The sequence below is a fragment of the Nannobrachium achirus genome, assembly GCF_963921795.1.
Source record: "Nannobrachium achirus genome assembly, chromosome: 24".
Taxonomy (NCBI): domain Eukaryota; kingdom Metazoa; phylum Chordata; class Actinopteri; order Myctophiformes; family Myctophidae; genus Nannobrachium; species Nannobrachium achirus.
The window spans coordinates 23,824,853-23,841,238 of record NC_137831.1 but is presented as its reverse complement, the minus strand read 5'-3'; the positions used below and the strand labels follow the sequence as shown (position 1 = coordinate 23,841,238).

The window sequence follows — 16,386 nt, the reverse complement described above, 5'->3', positions numbered from 1 at the left end:
CCATCAGCTAGTAGACAGTAACTTTTGTTAACATTCATACAAGCTGAATCACGTCCTCAGACTTAAAGGCCCAAGTGATACAAATTGGTATAGCCCCAGTCAAATACTAAATGGCAGTGGAATAATAGGGGGAAATGACATACTGCATATAAAATGAGTATTGGCTGTATTTGGAGACAGTAATAGGTTTGTTTATGTTGGTAGTTAATGTGACTATAACCCTAATTTATGGGTTTAAAACCAATTCCGGGATTGGGCCTTTAACTCCACCCTGTCTGATTGGCAGGAACAATTTGAAGGGTATAAAGTAAAGTTATCCTTTATTTCTTGGAGGGGTTCGAAGCTCTCTCGGCATCCAGAAAATGTTGCTGATGTGACAACTTGGGCGCTTAATTAGTTCGGGGAAGTTTTGTGGTGAGGTCTCCACCCAACCTTGGCAACCTCTAAGCCAGGAGGGAAGAATGTGCCCATGTTGGAGTGCCGGGGTTGTGCTGAGCTATCATCACTGATGAGCTGAATCAGAGAAATGCTCTCCAGCTGTTATGGAGGCTTTATATCTGTTGCTTAATAACTTTTTTCAATCCCGCCATTTTGGAGTGTGAGTCGCACTCAGAGAAGATCTATTTTTGTTCTTTTAATAGTTCCTTTTATGTCGTTCCGTGCAACAAAAATGCAGTGGTGACTTCGTCAGTGTGTGCTTAAAAAGATCAGGGTTCCCACGGTCATGAAATTCCTGGAAACATTTTGAAATTAGAAAAATATTTTTCCAGTACTGGAAATGTTTTGGAATTGATCAAGGGCCCTGGATGGTCCTGGAAAAAATAGCTAGGCATTGTTTTTGGTTATTGATTTTGTTAACTTGTTTACTGCCACCATCAATCGACTTTGAGGGTTCCCTGCCATGCTTTTCTTACGTTTTGACGTGGGCACGTGTGTGTCCATCGCGCACGATCCACAAGCATGCCACGGTCCGTGACATGCACACTTTATTTTTGCTACACTGCCTGTCTTTGGGCATTGCACTTAGGAGTAACCGACTCGTTATTGTGCTGTATTATTGTTACTAGAAAGGCTTCGCGCCCTGTGGGCGCTCAGGCAGGACTGCTCTATATTTGATCATCATAAGGGGTTTAGGGGCGCTCAGGTAGGACTGCTCTATATTTGATCAACATACGGGGTTTAGGGGCGCTCAGGCAGGACTGCTCTATATTTGATCAACATAAGGGTTTAGGTTTTAATTCAGATTAAAATGTTTTCAATACCTTATTGTCAATATCTATCATGAACAAAAAGGCACACTTGGTCGGACACCAATAACTCAGGAAACAGGAACAATTGTGTAAGGTGTCCAGTGTAGTCTGGGCTGACAGTCAATACTTTTGTACTTTTACTGACGTAGCCTATATGTTGAATTGAGGACTTTTGAGTGGTGTGGGGGTGGGGGGGGCTGTAGGCAAATTTGCGAGGTTGTTGTATCTAGACTGATTGATTGATTGAAGAGTTTAGCACTGTTTGCAATAGAAGACGCAGTTACAATAGACAACATTGGCACACACACACAGTCCCATTTCGCGAGCCACCCGTGGGTCGAGACCCACACAGTACTTGGGAAACAATGCTTAAAACATCATACTCACGCAGCTTTATAGACGCTGTCTGTATCTGTGCTCTCTCTATCTCCGAGGCATGAACGCACACACACTCATTCACTCACTCACACACGCGACGCAAGCGAAAAGCGGTTGTCCGTGGTGTAACCTACTTATTATAACTCTATGGGTGTAACATGTTGAAAATTTAAAAATATCCGTGCCGTGTGGCAAGCGACGTCGCAAATGCATCATCCCAATGAGCAAACCTCCTTTGTTACAGAGGTTGAGTAGGTATCGGCGTTATGTCGCTGTACTGTCTGGGTATATAGGTGAAGTGAATGAATAGGCTATCAGCCTCTCACCAAATCTGTCATGTGTGCGCACTATAGCCCATGCAGGGACTCATGGGTTACGCGAGGCTACAGCAAGAGTGGACACTGTCTATTGACAAACTATTGGTCCCGTTTGAGCTACTCTGTTCTGTTGTGCTGGTCTCACTCTGCTCATTGATACTTTTACTTCAGTCTAAAATGATTTCACCACTGATTTCACACGTTACGTGTTCACTTTCAACATCAAGGCAAATGAAATGGCAGCTTTTAATCTATGCATAAGGATAACACTTGTCGAGTTATGTTCTAGACTCGCATAGAAACACGACACATATTCAGTAACACTTCCCAACTTCAGGTCTCAAGTAAAAGTACAAAAGTATCGCTACCAACGTACCATGCTTGTTATTAACGGACTACACAAACACACGTGTGTCTCGTCAAACATCGCTGTTTTTAGGTGATTCACACATCCAGCATAGAGGTTAATGTTGTACTTGGATCCATTCCACGCGCAATGTAAGTAGTGGGAGAGGGGTAGCCTATATTCCAGCTCACTGTCTCCCTCCCTCCCTCTCCCTCTCCCTCTCTCTCGGAGGAAGGGGGGGGGGGCAGTCTCGCTGCGTCGCTGCTTGAGGCTTGAAGCAAACTGTAACCTGATACTTTCGTGACGTAAATTGCGTAGGAGAACTTCCGGGAAAGATATGCTCAGTAAACTTACACATTACTTTTGTACAAAGTGTACATCGTGCAAATACCATAGCTTCAGGAGAAGCAGCTAAGAACATTCGGGTAAAAATGCGCGTTTTTTGTGAAAAAGGTGGAGTCTTTAGAAGCAGTGTAAATGTGATTCTATCGCGGAATTGCCTAAAAATAATCGAAAAATAATCGCTGTGAATTAGTAGTAGGGATATAGTTCTGGAAATTGTGTTAAATATTCTGGAAAAGTTTTGGAAATTCTTTGGTAAAAATGTATGGGAACCCTGAAAGATGCCAACGTGTGTTTTCAATGACACAGGGCTACACCAGGATCAACGCCTTCAACTGGTCCAAGATTCGCAAACTGAGCTTCAAGCGCAAGAAGTTCCTCATCAAGCTGCGATCAGACCCCACTGTAAGTCTTCTGTCTGCTCAGAGTTGGCGTTTCCGATGTGTGTCATTCACTCACTTCCTCTTCGTCTGATCTGCCTTTCCTTTTCATGCGTAACTTCATATCTTGTCCTCCTGACAATGTGTATATCCATCTATCTAATGTATCTATTCATCTGCCCATAATGCTCTAGTCTGATAAACCATACCGGGTTTGCGGGAATTCACATTATTATGTGCTTGATAATGCAAACCGCCCGCAAGACGCCCACCCAGCGCAGCGCTTGGGGCCAGAACAGTCTGCAGAAGACGTAGGCTATTGTGAATTCACATAACCGGGATGGTTTACCAGGCTGATAATGCTCTACATCCAGGACATATTTCCATCCATCCATCCATCCATGAAAAACATAGCTTTTTTGGGAATGCTTTTGTAAATTATTTTGTAATAAACAAAGCGTTGAAAACTAAAAAATAAAGGGACCCATTAAAAATGTGACCGCGACCCACGAATGGGTCCCGGCCCAGTGTTTGGAAACCAGTGCTGTCGGGCAGAAACCCTGTATCTTCAAGTTTCAAATGTGTGTATGTTTTTTCGTAAAGTAAAGCCCTGCTTCATCATACAAGACTGTCCCACAAAACTAGTGAAAATAGCTGATCTAGATCGGCTGTAGATCGTCTATTTTCACTAGTGTAAATCGTTTTTAAAATAATAACAAAAAAGGACATAAAAGGTTTACACCTGACAACAACGATAAGATCTGTATATCAGGGACGTGCTGGCCATTAGGAAAAGCGGGACAACTCCCGAACGGCCGGTTCGTTCCCGGCCGGTCCAGGCCGGCCATTAGGAAAAAATAAAAAATAAAATGTCGGCCTTCGTTCCATTTTGGGGGCTGGGCGGCCAACAAAGTAAATCGTCACTGTCGGGCAGAAACCTCGCATCTCCAAGTTTCAAATGTAGGCCTATACATTTTTTTGCAAAGTAAAGCCCTGCTTCATCATACAAGGCCGTTGCACAAAAGTAGTGAAAACAGCAGATCTACAAGCACACAACGCCTCGCGGTGCGAGGCGTTGTGTGCTTGTAGATCGGCTGTTTTCACTAGTTTAAATCATTTTAAAAATGATAAATACAAAACAAACGGTTTTGGACATACAAGGTTTCCACCCGACAACGACGAAATATATCTCATGTACAGTAATTGGCCCACTGGGCTGGCTTGTCACTTGTCATGATCTGAAATGGCAAATCTTTGAGTAGCAGCAGTGCTATAGAGAGAGATCTCTCTCTATGGCGCGCAATGAGGGCCTCTCCAACTCTTTTTCCCGGGCTGAATCGGGGGCCCAGCATGTCCCTGCTGTATATCATGTCCTCTTGTCTTTGTGTCTTTGCAGCAGAGTTCTCATCACGACACTTTGGAGTTCAACATGTCCAGCAGAGACTGCTGCAAAGTGTTCTGGAAGATCTGCGTGGAGTACCACGCCTTCTTCAGGCTCTTTGAGGAGCCCAAGCCCAAACCCAAGCCGGTGCTCTTCACCAGGGGCTCCTCGTTCAGGTTCAGGTAAACATGCGCTGACGCTGAGAGGACAAGACAAAGCAGTTTCTGCTTCCGGTTCTAATAATAAATTAATAAAGTAGAGTAGTGGAGAATGGACATTGGGAAATGTCTGAAGTGTGAGATTTATTCTCCTCTCATCTCTCTTGTTTTGCAGTGGTCGCACCCAGAAGCAGATCATTGATTATGTGAAAGACTCCGAGTTCAAGAAGCTTCCGTTTGAAAGGTAAAAAAAAAGAAAATGTAAAGAGTTGGAGAGACAGGTTACTGTTACTAAAGAAACACTCTATATTAATGAGGAATATCAGAATATAGAGAATATAATACTTATTTTAACAAAAAAGAAAAAATCAACCTTCCTTTAATTCTGTGGAACATCAAAAGTATGACCTTTTTATTGAAGATTTGGCTAGTCATGTTTCATGTTTTGACGCCAACCATTATGCTGTCTTTCCAGGAAGCACAGTAAGATTCTGTCCAATAGCAGTGCATCTTTTCAACCTACTTCCTTCCACTCACAAGTGCCAAAAGAGGTAACACACACATGCAACATATGGATAATTTACTGTTACAATATTAACATTGTGATTTAACATGTTAATTGTAATGAAAATGTGACAAATTAGAAACAATATTATTAACAATTGCAAATCCCAATATGAAATCAGCAGCGTCCATTACAAGAGATGTTTTGCCGCTATAATAGTGATCTATTGTGAGTTTGAGAAGATTCTTTTTGCGTATGTGTGCGCGTACTCTCATCTAAATGTACTGTAAGTGGGTGTGCTGGTTAACAGAAAAATAAATGTCTTCACCCGCTTGCGCCTCATACCTCTGCACCATCCTTTCTTTTCTTTCTGTTTTCTCCATGTTTTCTTTCCCTTCCTTCCTGTGTCTCTCCCTCTCTCTTCCTCAGATTGCCATGTCCATCCCTCTGGCGGATCAGTCGGACTCGCCTGGACCGGACCGGGGAGCCAACGGTTCCGAGGAGCCACCCGCCACCGCCAACGGCCTTCAGGAGGCCTCTGACCCCCAGATCCACAACGATCAACATCTCCTGAACCCAGGTCCAGCCTGCAGGGCTAACAAAGGCAGCAGTTCTTCCATCCCTTACATAGACTGCAGTGACATAGACAATGAATATGATGTGGCTAAGAGTCACAGAGCTCCCAGGGGCCAAAGCAAGGCAAACGGCAGCTATGTGGACGGGTATAGGCATGGTGGTGGTTTTAATAACAGAGGGGGTTTGTTCGGGGTTGTAAACGGGGTTTACCACCCCAACACCCAGGGGTTGATGCAGCAACAGCAGCAAGGTATGAATGCAATGCAGCAGCAGCAGCAGCAGCAGCAGGGCATTTTGGGTAACAGATGGGACGAAAGTCCACCAGTGTCGAACAACAAGTTCAGTGTGAGCAGAGAGATGACTGACGACGAGATTCTGTCGAACGGAGGCTCCTTCCGTGGCCGCCTGCCGCTCCACAGCACACTCTTGGACGAAATGTTTAGTGGTGGGGGGAAGCGCAGCACGGCGCACTGCCGCCCGCTAGGGAACGGAACGCGGAGCCAGTGCTCCAGCCCCATCGTCGGCGGCTTCCACCCGCGGACCAGCTCGCTGAGTCACGCCGAGAACGGCACGAACGGATCCGCGGTGCCGCGCTGGGACGACCGCGGGCATTGCTTCAGCAAACGTCCCGGCTTCCCGGAGACTCTCCCCGCGTCGGTGGCGCTCTACGGCAGCTATTCGCCGATAGCCACGCCACACCGCACCAAACCGCACAACAACAACAACAACATGCGCAATCGCTCAGACACCGACCCGTTCATACTCAGCCAGCTAGCTTCCTCCACCCCCGTCAGGTCCTACGGCACGTCCTCCGTGCCGACCGCGCGCAAGGTGCTCGTGGCCAACGGGAACCTGGCGGTCCCCGGGAAGGCTCGGCCCAGCGCGGTGCAGAGGCTGTATGGCCGCAGGGGGAAGCCGGCCGCCAGTCCTCTGGGGCCCGGCGGCCAGCATGGCAACCTCAACCAGCCGATCCAGATGGTGGACGGCTCCACCAGCAGCGGCTCCGAAACCAGCGACTCCGAGTCGGACACGGGCAGCAGCTCGTACGGACGGCCGCTGGTGTACGGGAACCCCAACGCCGCTGTTGGCTCCCTCAACTCGGTCAACTCCAACGGGGTCCACTCCTCGCCGCTGCCGCACAGCAAGTTCTCCTTTGGCAGCCTCCAACTGGAGGACGGCGAGGACGGGTTGGGAGTCGAGGAGGAGGAGGAGGAGGTGGTGGGGGGATGCTATCGCTTTAACGAGAACGACACAGCCGATCGCATATTCAGTTGCTGATGGAGAGCGCAGCTACTTTAGTGTCTGGTGAAGGCAGGATTGAGGCTTCATAAATGCAGCATGCGTGGCTGCATTATGAGCACTCCAGAAGGTGTTCTAAGACAGTGATTCTCAACATTTTTAATTTCAAGGACCCCCAGGGTTGTTTTTTGATTTTTGTTTATCTCTGGGACCCAGGGTTCTATCTCTGTTTTAACTAGGAGAATGTTACAAATGGTTTCCAATTGACCGCTGTGGTCCCCAGACCCAACTTTGAGAAACCGTGTTCTAGAGAAAATGATGCATCCGGTCTTGACCTTGTTGAGTGAATTGTTGAGTGGAAACAAGCCGCTTAACGGCATTGGAAACATTTTTTTCTTTTTCTTTTGAGAAGTATGATGAACTAATGGATGGAACATGCGAAGCACAATGCAGCAATTGTGTACGAGTGATCTACTCTACAGTAATTCTCTTACTCTTATTCTTGGGTGCACTTTGGCCTTTCTGCAGACTTGTGGACTCCTCTGTGAATTGCAGACTCGTCTAGTTGTATTAAAATAGAGGCTCTATAAATACACAGTGTAGTAAATGGTAGAATGTTGTAGTTGGTTAGTTGTTACAGTCTGAAGAATATCTTATGAGCCCCTAAGCAGAGTCTAGTACCAGCATAAGGGATGTATAATGAAAACCCTTTCTTATCAAGTGCCATAATTTATAGAAATTGTATTTCTAACGTAGATGTAGATTTTATTACAAGTACTGTATTAACAGAAATGCAATACCTTTTACATTTTTAAAATCATGATTTTATGTTTTTATTTCTATACACAAGGCTTAGTTGAAATGGAGGGAAAGCTTGAGGGAAACAAATTATGTTTGTAAAGAGAATTTTTAAAGTGATAACCTTTTTTTAGGATTGTAACTTTAGGGCACAGGTTGCCAACAGATGAAGAAATTGAAATGTGAGAGATATCCTTCGTCACTTAGGTGTTGTGAAAGTTGTCTGGGCTTTGAACGTAGGTTTCGTCATATCCGTTCCATTACCGTCTTCTGTACGTTCTGTGTACTCTTGGTGTAATTATGAATGTTGTGTCGTTCAATAGAAGGGTTGTAAGATACTTGGATGTTTTTGAAGAATGCCATTTGCAAGTCTTTGGAAGGTTTTAAAGGTTTTATTGGTCAATAAATATAGAAATCTGGCTTTATTGCTGCAGTCCGGGACTGTCCCACGATTTGACTATTTAAACTATGAACTTAAATTCAGCACTATTCTCCTTTTAACCCCTTTAAGCCTGGCGTCCTAATTTTAAACATGCCATGCCATAGGCTCAAATAAAATGTTTGGAAAATAGCAGATCTACAACCCGACAATTTCTACAAGCTCAGTGTTGTGAGCGTGTAGATCGGCTATCTACATTGTGTGATTAAGTGGTTAAAGAGATGTATTAGCCTGCTTGCTACGGAAGGGATTGCACTTAGTCAAATCCTGTTTGTTGGTTATAGAGAAAAAAAATTGTTTGTTCATTCATGTGAGGTATTTATGTCTGTCACAGGGTGGCATGGACTCAAGCCACAGAGATCAACACAAAGTTCTTATTCTTCTAATCTCCAGAGCACTTTTTCAGGCTTTCGTTACATTTTTATATCTCTGGTGGGCAACTGCGCAGCGACTTTAGCAATACAAACGTATTTTTTGAACTGAGGAAAAGGTTCCTTTTACAGTTAGTGGCGGTTAGTAGAGCAACGGACATGCCAGCAGTAATGATGTGTGGTTGGTTAATAAAAGTGGATGATCTAGCAGGCGAGTGACAGTTGCTCTGTTCTACTGTCAGTCTCTCTCTCTCTCTCTCTCTCTCTCTTTCTCTCAGTTTTTTGCACAACAAGAAACGATACAAAACGTCCATCAACCTATGTTACCCATCTTGCTAGCTGTCTGCTTTGCTTGGCTGCGCCCCTTTCATGCACAACAAGCAAAAAAGCAAAATCAGTTTTCTTTCTTGGCTGCTGCGTTGTTGTTTTATTTTTTTTTACTATTGAAGATTTGCTGTCATCTCCATCGCTGTCTGTTTACTGCAAAGCTAATATCCCAGGTCTCTCTCTCTCTCTCTCTCTCTCTCTCTCTCTCTCTCTCTCTCTCCCCCCGAACACAACTGGGATTAGATGTTCCAGAACGTTTCCCCCGCACATTGTCTGATATAAGAATGTTGTTATTATTGGTTCATGTTCAGTGTCAGTTGGGAGTCTCTCAAGTCTCCTGGACGGACGCATGCTGCAAGATATGTCAGACATTTCCCCCCCCCCCCCCAAAAAGATTACAATGCTCATTTCATTTTCACGATTAAGTGGGAAAACGTACACGGGGGAACACTCGTATCATCTCGTAGTTTGTTGTCATCCGCAAAGTGCCACCGCCCTGATACACTCCTGCTTTTTAAGTGCACTAATTTACAAGCATGTTATCTCTGAAATAATGCACAATCCTCAGCGGTCTACACACTTTCCTTCTCTGCTGAATGCATGTTAACCTGGCCAGTGATCAGCCACTCAACGGCTTTCTGCTAAAAACGGATCCAGATGTTTAAAAAAGCTGAGAAATGCATGCAGTTGACATTGGGCAAACTGTGGGTGAGAATGTACTTTTTTTTATGTGTTTTGTATCTTTAGAAAGTCAAAGATAATGAGTCCACTGCTTTTGCCTGTTAGTGTTGAACTTAACGTCAGCACTGCATGTGCACATGCACTGTATGCATGCGTGCATGCTTGCAGAGGGACATGGCAATAGAGAGTGAAGGATGATGTTAGGGAGATGGGGAGTGAAAGGAATAATTGAGGTTTTGTGTAAGAGAGAGAAACGAGAAAGTCTCAAAAGTGTCTACAGTACAGGATGTGGCATTTGAAAGCTGAAGTCTTGTCGGACATTTCACACAGGCCCACACATGAACACAAAAATGCTTACGAGTCCACTTCACCAAAATAGCCCTTCCGGCAGGTCCCTTGTCCAAAACGCTTTTATTGTTTTTCTTTCAATGTACTGTACATATTAGAATAATGGGTTGTGATTTTGTGTGCATGTTGTACTTTGCCAGCAGTTTCGATAACACTTAATAACTGATAATATTGATTGAATGTAGGTCATAACTGCTATACACAATTTGAGAAGTCGGCCAGCTCGTGGCTGATGGTGCCACTATAATATAACCTTGAAGATCCTCCTTCTCTTTGTTGGCATGATAACCAGCCTGACTGTTTTCTTTTTAACGGAACACACTGACTTTTTAGGCAAATTTCCAGTTATCTGTCAAAAAGATGCAACGATTACTTAAAAAAGAAAAGAAATAGCAGCTTGCAGCTATTTGTCAAACATAGACTTCAGTTCTAGTAAGCAAGCTGTGCATACTCTCAAGTGCAATGTAACGCACCTAAATCGTGAACCATTGGGTTGAAGTTCAATAAACCAATTAGTGTATAATAATTTCCCCAAAACGTTGGCGTATTCCCTTAAGAAGAATGTTTGGACACAGAAATGATCGTTGTTTTTTTCACTAAGCACTCTGAATGTATGACTGAAAGACTCACCCACTGCTTTACCTTATCACTCATGTAACACTTTGTATTTCTGCACCTGTCCTTTTTTACACCGTGGTGTTGTCCACACTTTCTTTCTATGGTTCTATTTTTTCACCTTTTTGGAATTCTCTCTCTCTCTCTCTCTCTTTCTCTCTCTCTCTCTCTCTCTCTCTCTCTCTCTCTCTTTCTCTTTCTTTCTCTCGTTTTTAACACTGTAAATGGTTTTGTGCACTAGCGTAAATAAAAATGACCCTGTGTCTTGCAAGAAAAGGGACTCTGGGATTTTCTGTAGAGTAGAAAGAAGCCCCGCTCCTGCCCCCCGCACGCACACACATACACCGGCCTCCACCTATGCCCACTCCCACTCTATACCCACTTGTCTCTACTCATACACCCACACATATGCCCACCTTCACCCATATACCCGCACACATCCGCCCCACACGCATATGGGCACCCATACACATACCCACCTCTACCCATATACCGCCACAAATACAGTACATGCTGTATATACCCACCTCTTCCCATATACATTACTGTACCCACTTCTATACCCACCCCCACCACATATACCCGCCTCTACCCATATACCCGCCTCTACCCATATACCCACCCCACACATATTGACTGATTTCTCAGAGCGGCAGCCATAACTGCGGTGTCAAGCGGCACCTGTGTGTGTGCGGCTGTGTGCCGAAAACGCAGCTCCGGGGCAGCGCTCTGGGAAAAGTTCTATACCCCCGCCACATATGCCCAGCCACCTCCATCCATATACCCGCCTCTACCCATATACCCTCATATACCTGCCCCCACACAAATGCACACCCCCGCCCTAAGCCCCTGCATGTGGTGTTGTGGTAGATGTAGAAGTTGTTTGTCTTGTCTAGTAGTTGGATAATCCCACGTGGTTGGGTGTGCGTCTGTCTGTCTGTATCGAGTACGCCAGTAGTGTAGCTGCTTCGTTTATCAATCTGTTGTGTAGTTTGTCATTTCTAGTTGGATGCCCACTTGTTTGGGTGTGCGTCTGTCTGTTTGTGTTGAGTATGCCAGTAGTTGGTCACTTCATTTATCCATCATTTTTTTTAGTTTTTCATGTCTTGTTGGGCCATGAGGTTGGGTTTGCGTTTGTACAGCAGTAGTTAGCTGGTCCATTTATCCATCCATTGCTTTTGTTTGTGTTTTTAGTTTGTCCTTTAGTCTTTGTGTGCGGCAGTGAGCTTTCGTAGCATCCTCTGTCACAGAACTGCATGCGGTGGTGGATATATTATTTAATTTCCCCCATGATCCTTTGTGGCATTTAAGCCCGCCAATCAGTTGGATGTAAACTTTGCAGCTGGGCAAGTATCCACACAGACTCTGTGAGTGCTGTTGTAGTGCATCTGTAGTGAGTAGACGTTGTGCAACGTTGGCTGACCTCTCTAGACTTGTCTTTGCCCTCCTCCATAGGAAACTGTAGAAATAGATACTCAATTGTCTAATTCCAACTGCTGACTCAGGATGTGGTTAGTATCTAAATGTTAAAAAGAAATGTTGCCGATTTCCATTCTAAATCCCATTGTTATGATTTGAGGAGATACAAATAGTGTGGCCAAAAGTACCTTACTTAAAAGAAAATCACATTATCGAGAAATGACTCATCACATCAGAACAATGGGATCTAGGTTGAAAATCTGTGATAATTATTTTCTTTTAAACATCGCAAGCAGGTTCTATGAAGGCAGTCTCTATCATACGGCTTTGTCAACATGAGTACTGCAATGCACAACAGTGGATTGCAGTGACACTTTGGACGAACAATGTATGTTTGCATGCATGCTCTTTAAACCACGATAGCTAAAATGCATAATGTGTTGTTTGTTGAGATTTGAGACATGTGATTACAAAAGAAATGTAACACCATGGGGAAAAGAATCACAGCAGTAGTAGTTATGTGGCTGTGGTTAATGGAAATGACTGGAATACAACACCATACAATTCAGCATAAAAACATGTTTTTAGTTTTATAATCATGTTCATTAAGCCTTATGATAACTCTATAGCTACCTGCCTTAGTTGGTGCAATTGTTATGTGTTGATAGCATCATGTAACTTATAACATTTCCTGTCCTACAGTTATTACTGTATTAATAATCTGCTCAATTTGACTAGATCCAGTTTCCCAAACTGTTGAGACAACATTGAAGTAAATGTGTGCAGAATGTAGGAAGTCTTGATTTATACTTTGTTGTATGGCAAAAATAGCAGATCTAAAAGATTATGGGTTACAATGTGTCGCTGTGACGCGTTGTTTTGCCTGCAACGAAGTATCAATCATGCTTAAGCTAGTATTGACATGTGAACCAAAGCTTGGAATACACTGTTAAAGGGATACAATGTGGCTTTTAGTTGGTTTTGTCTTCAGTTCGAGTTGTAAATAACACTTGAGACTATGGCTTGGGTCATGGTGTCTTGCCTTACGTACATTTAATGTTAATATAGTTAAGATACGGTAGCAAGCTTTCAGCACACGTTATACAGCCATCAGCCAAGCATTTTGATTGGTCAAAATGTGATCTCCAGCTCTCCAAAAAAAATCATGACGAAGCAAAAAAAAACAAAAAAACAAACAAACATGCTAGTTCATTCCATTAAAGGTATACTATTGTTGAATATCTTTATAGACTATTGTTATAATTAGCAACCGTTGTGTAATTACAATAATTTCACTACTTCAGTGATGTTACGTATGAACTGAGGCTTCTAAATGTACTCTATAGAGAAACGAAGCCATGTCGTCATTTGTGCGTAATGTCGCCCTCTGGGGGGTTCATGCTGGTATTGTTTTGTATTCAAATCGCCATAGGGGATTCTGCGAACGCTGCATATAAGGTCTGTGTTAAAAAATATAAACACACCATGTGCGCGTTTCTGTCAGCGGGGGGATTCTGCATAGTTTATGATATTCATTCATATCTGATATAGCCTGTTGTAACTCGTTTCTAGCGTTTATTGTGTTACTCTTTGGGTAAATCTGTACATTTCCACCTCAGTCGATGCTTCATATCCATTTGGGTCAATCCGAGAGCATGGTGTGTTTATATTTTTAACACAAACCTTATATGCGGCGTTCGCAGATTCTCCTATGGGGATTTGAATACATAACAATACCAGCATGAACCCCGTAGAGGGCGACATTTCACGCAATTTCACGGAAGTGACATCACACTTCACTGGACTATGTTTGTTGTATACAGCAACATCTAAAATGACACAGAAAAGGGTTAAAGGGGCATGAAACCCTGGGGCAATTTTATTTGGTTTGTTTAAATGTACAGGTTGAATACTACAAAGAGGAGAAAAACATGGCAACACAGTTGCAGTCTGCAGCTAATACAATTGATAATGGTTTGGTTAGATTTATGTGTGCCATTGTGCAACAGCAATCAGTCCGTCGACAGTAGTCAATAATAATGTAGACAATAGTCAACAGTATTGTTTATGCTTGACACACAGTCTAAATCAAACTCACCCATTGTTTAGTTTTTTTGTTTGTTTTTCAGCTGCCGTTCTTACATCACTGTGTACTATAAGGTCTTATGAAGCCTGCCATGTTTTTACCCTTCTGCAGTTTCTTACTTGAACTGTAACACAAACTGCAAAATCAGCCTATTTGTTTTATGCTCCTTCCCCATTGGGAAGTAAGAGCCATGTGCGCTTTTCACCTCCTCACCATAGAACAATTGGATTCCCATTAAATATCAAAGTAGCAAAGTATCCCTTTGACAGAGAGCTCTTTTCCTTAACCATTTCTATGAAACCTGGAGTACTTTGGGTGATGCTGGGGGAAATAATCTACAAACCAAACCTCAGAAAACTGTGGGGGAAAAAATGGTGGCCCTTGTTTTCTGTAGTAATGCTAACACCATCAAGCCCTTTTGGAGAAACTGAGGGCAAACATGCCAACTTTACCATTGATGTTTTACGAAGAAGAAAAAATGCCAACTAAAATGTCCTAGTATCCCTTTAAAGCAATGTTGAACTTTAATAAAGCGTTGGGTTGTACATCTACCTAGCCATGATACAGTATGTCTAAATATTGTCCATCATCTTGCTCTGTTGATTCTGTACTCTGTGAGTGAGACACTGGAAGTAGGGATTCCTTTCACTCTCATTGTACTGTGAAACGGATCTCAAAATCAAACCTTTTGCAACAAATGCCAACAAAACAGATTTTATATAAAAAATCACACCCGTGTGAACTGAGCGGTGGTTTACCCCCCCCCCCCCCCCCCCCCTTCCCCCCTGTGTGTGTGTGTGTGTGTGTGTGTGTGTGTGTGTGTGTGTGTGTGTGCGCGCGTGTGCGTGTGTGTGTGTGTGCCTGGTCTGGCCTGGCCTGAACAACAGCGCCCCTCCCTTAACATGTGTGGTCATAAAAGGTACTGCAGGCCTGCAGGCTACATACAGACACACACGCACACACACACGCACACACACACACACGCATACACACACGGCCACGTATAGGAGACGGTGTAACCACCGCTCAAAAAAGAAGGCTTCCTGGTACATAATTGTCCCCCACCTATTTTACCTACTGCCATCGCAGTCTTTAACTGTACTTTTATTAGTCGAATTTGCTTTCCTTGCGTTTGGTTGGTTGTGTGTGTAAATTTGAGATCTGTTTCACCATACAGTGAATGGAATCACTACTTCCAGCTGCTCGCTCACAGAGCACCGAAGCAGCAGATAAAGATGATTGACAATACAATACTTGCACTAACTGTATATCATGTCCAGGTTAGCTATAGTGTATAATCAAACGTTCTTCCAAAGTTCAACATCACTTTTAGAAAACAATGTGATGTCGGTAGGTGAAATGTTTTGTCAATGGGATTCTAACTTTTATTCCCATTTCTCTTATCTCCCTTCTCTTCTTCTCCCTCCCCGTTTATCTCCTAGCCTTGCCTTTCCTTCTCTTTATCTTTCTCACTTTGTTTTTAACGACCTCTCTCTCTCTACCTCTTCTCTCCACTCCTATCTTCTTCCCTTCTTCTCAATTCTCTCCCTTCAAAAACGTCCATCTCCACCTTCTCTCCTCCCCCTTTGTCTCTCACGTGAACCCCCCTCTTCTATTCTCTCTGCCGTTCTCCCCTCTTCGCTTCTCTCCTCTCTTCTCTTCCCCTGCCCTCCCCCGCTCCCATCTCTTCTCTTCTCGCCACTCTGCATCTTACAGGCAGTGCCATTTCAGCGGATTCTCCAGTGCTGAGTGCTAATGTTGTGGCGAACGGACAGGCCGGTCCAGACGTCCAAGGTCCATTACAGAGTGCGGATGGTGTTCCACCATCTCCCCTTACGAGTCCACTGTTGACCGAGGGCGGATACATTCGCATCGAGGACGAGGATGAGGCTAGAAGGAAGGTGGGTGTCAATGGGAGGGACATGGAGACTGGTATTTGGAGCTGTGTGGAACACAAGCTCCCTATACGTGGCCGTGTGTGTAGGTATGTGGGTGGGTATGTGGGTATGTGGGTGGGTGGGTCTGTGGGTCTGTATGTAGCCTGTATGTAGTAACCCTGGGTGACCAGAGAGGTGCTGTTGAGTCTAGCCTGCCCTGAGCATCAACTGCAATACACACACACACACACACACACACACACACACACACACACACACACACACACACACACACACACACACACACACACACACACACACAGCTCCACTTCGAACAGAGGTTCGATTTTTTTTGATCTGTGGCAACCATATTGAATTCTCCAGTAATATCCACCTGTTTCCGCGGGAGTTTACTGGAGATTATTTGGACCACACTTCCGGTTTAACAGCAGACATACAAGCTCACGTCGCATCGCAGATGCAGCCCGTTGTGAGCTTGTAAATCACACTCGGCTGCGGCGCCGGAAGCTCGGTACAACGTCTGCGCAATGCA

The 16,386-nt window shown here is 44.1% G+C and overlaps 1 protein-coding gene across 1 annotated transcript in view; it reads left to right on the top strand.

Moving 5' to 3' along the window:
- LOC308280541 (FERM, ARHGEF and pleckstrin domain-containing protein 1-like) overlaps positions 1–16,386 on the top strand; it is an 81,491-nt gene that overhangs the window by 44,447 nt on the left and 20,658 nt on the right. The window contains exons 9-14 of the mRNA XM_080720861.1: positions 2,943–3,038; positions 4,410–4,576; positions 4,728–4,796; positions 5,028–5,103; positions 5,487–5,637; positions 15,673–15,857. Of these exons, the coding sequence (XP_080576987.1) occupies positions 2,943–3,038; positions 4,410–4,576; positions 4,728–4,796; positions 5,028–5,103; positions 5,487–5,637; positions 15,673–15,857 (744 nt within the window). The remainder of the gene's footprint in view (positions 1–2,942; positions 3,039–4,409; positions 4,577–4,727; positions 4,797–5,027; positions 5,104–5,486; positions 5,638–15,672; positions 15,858–16,386) is intronic.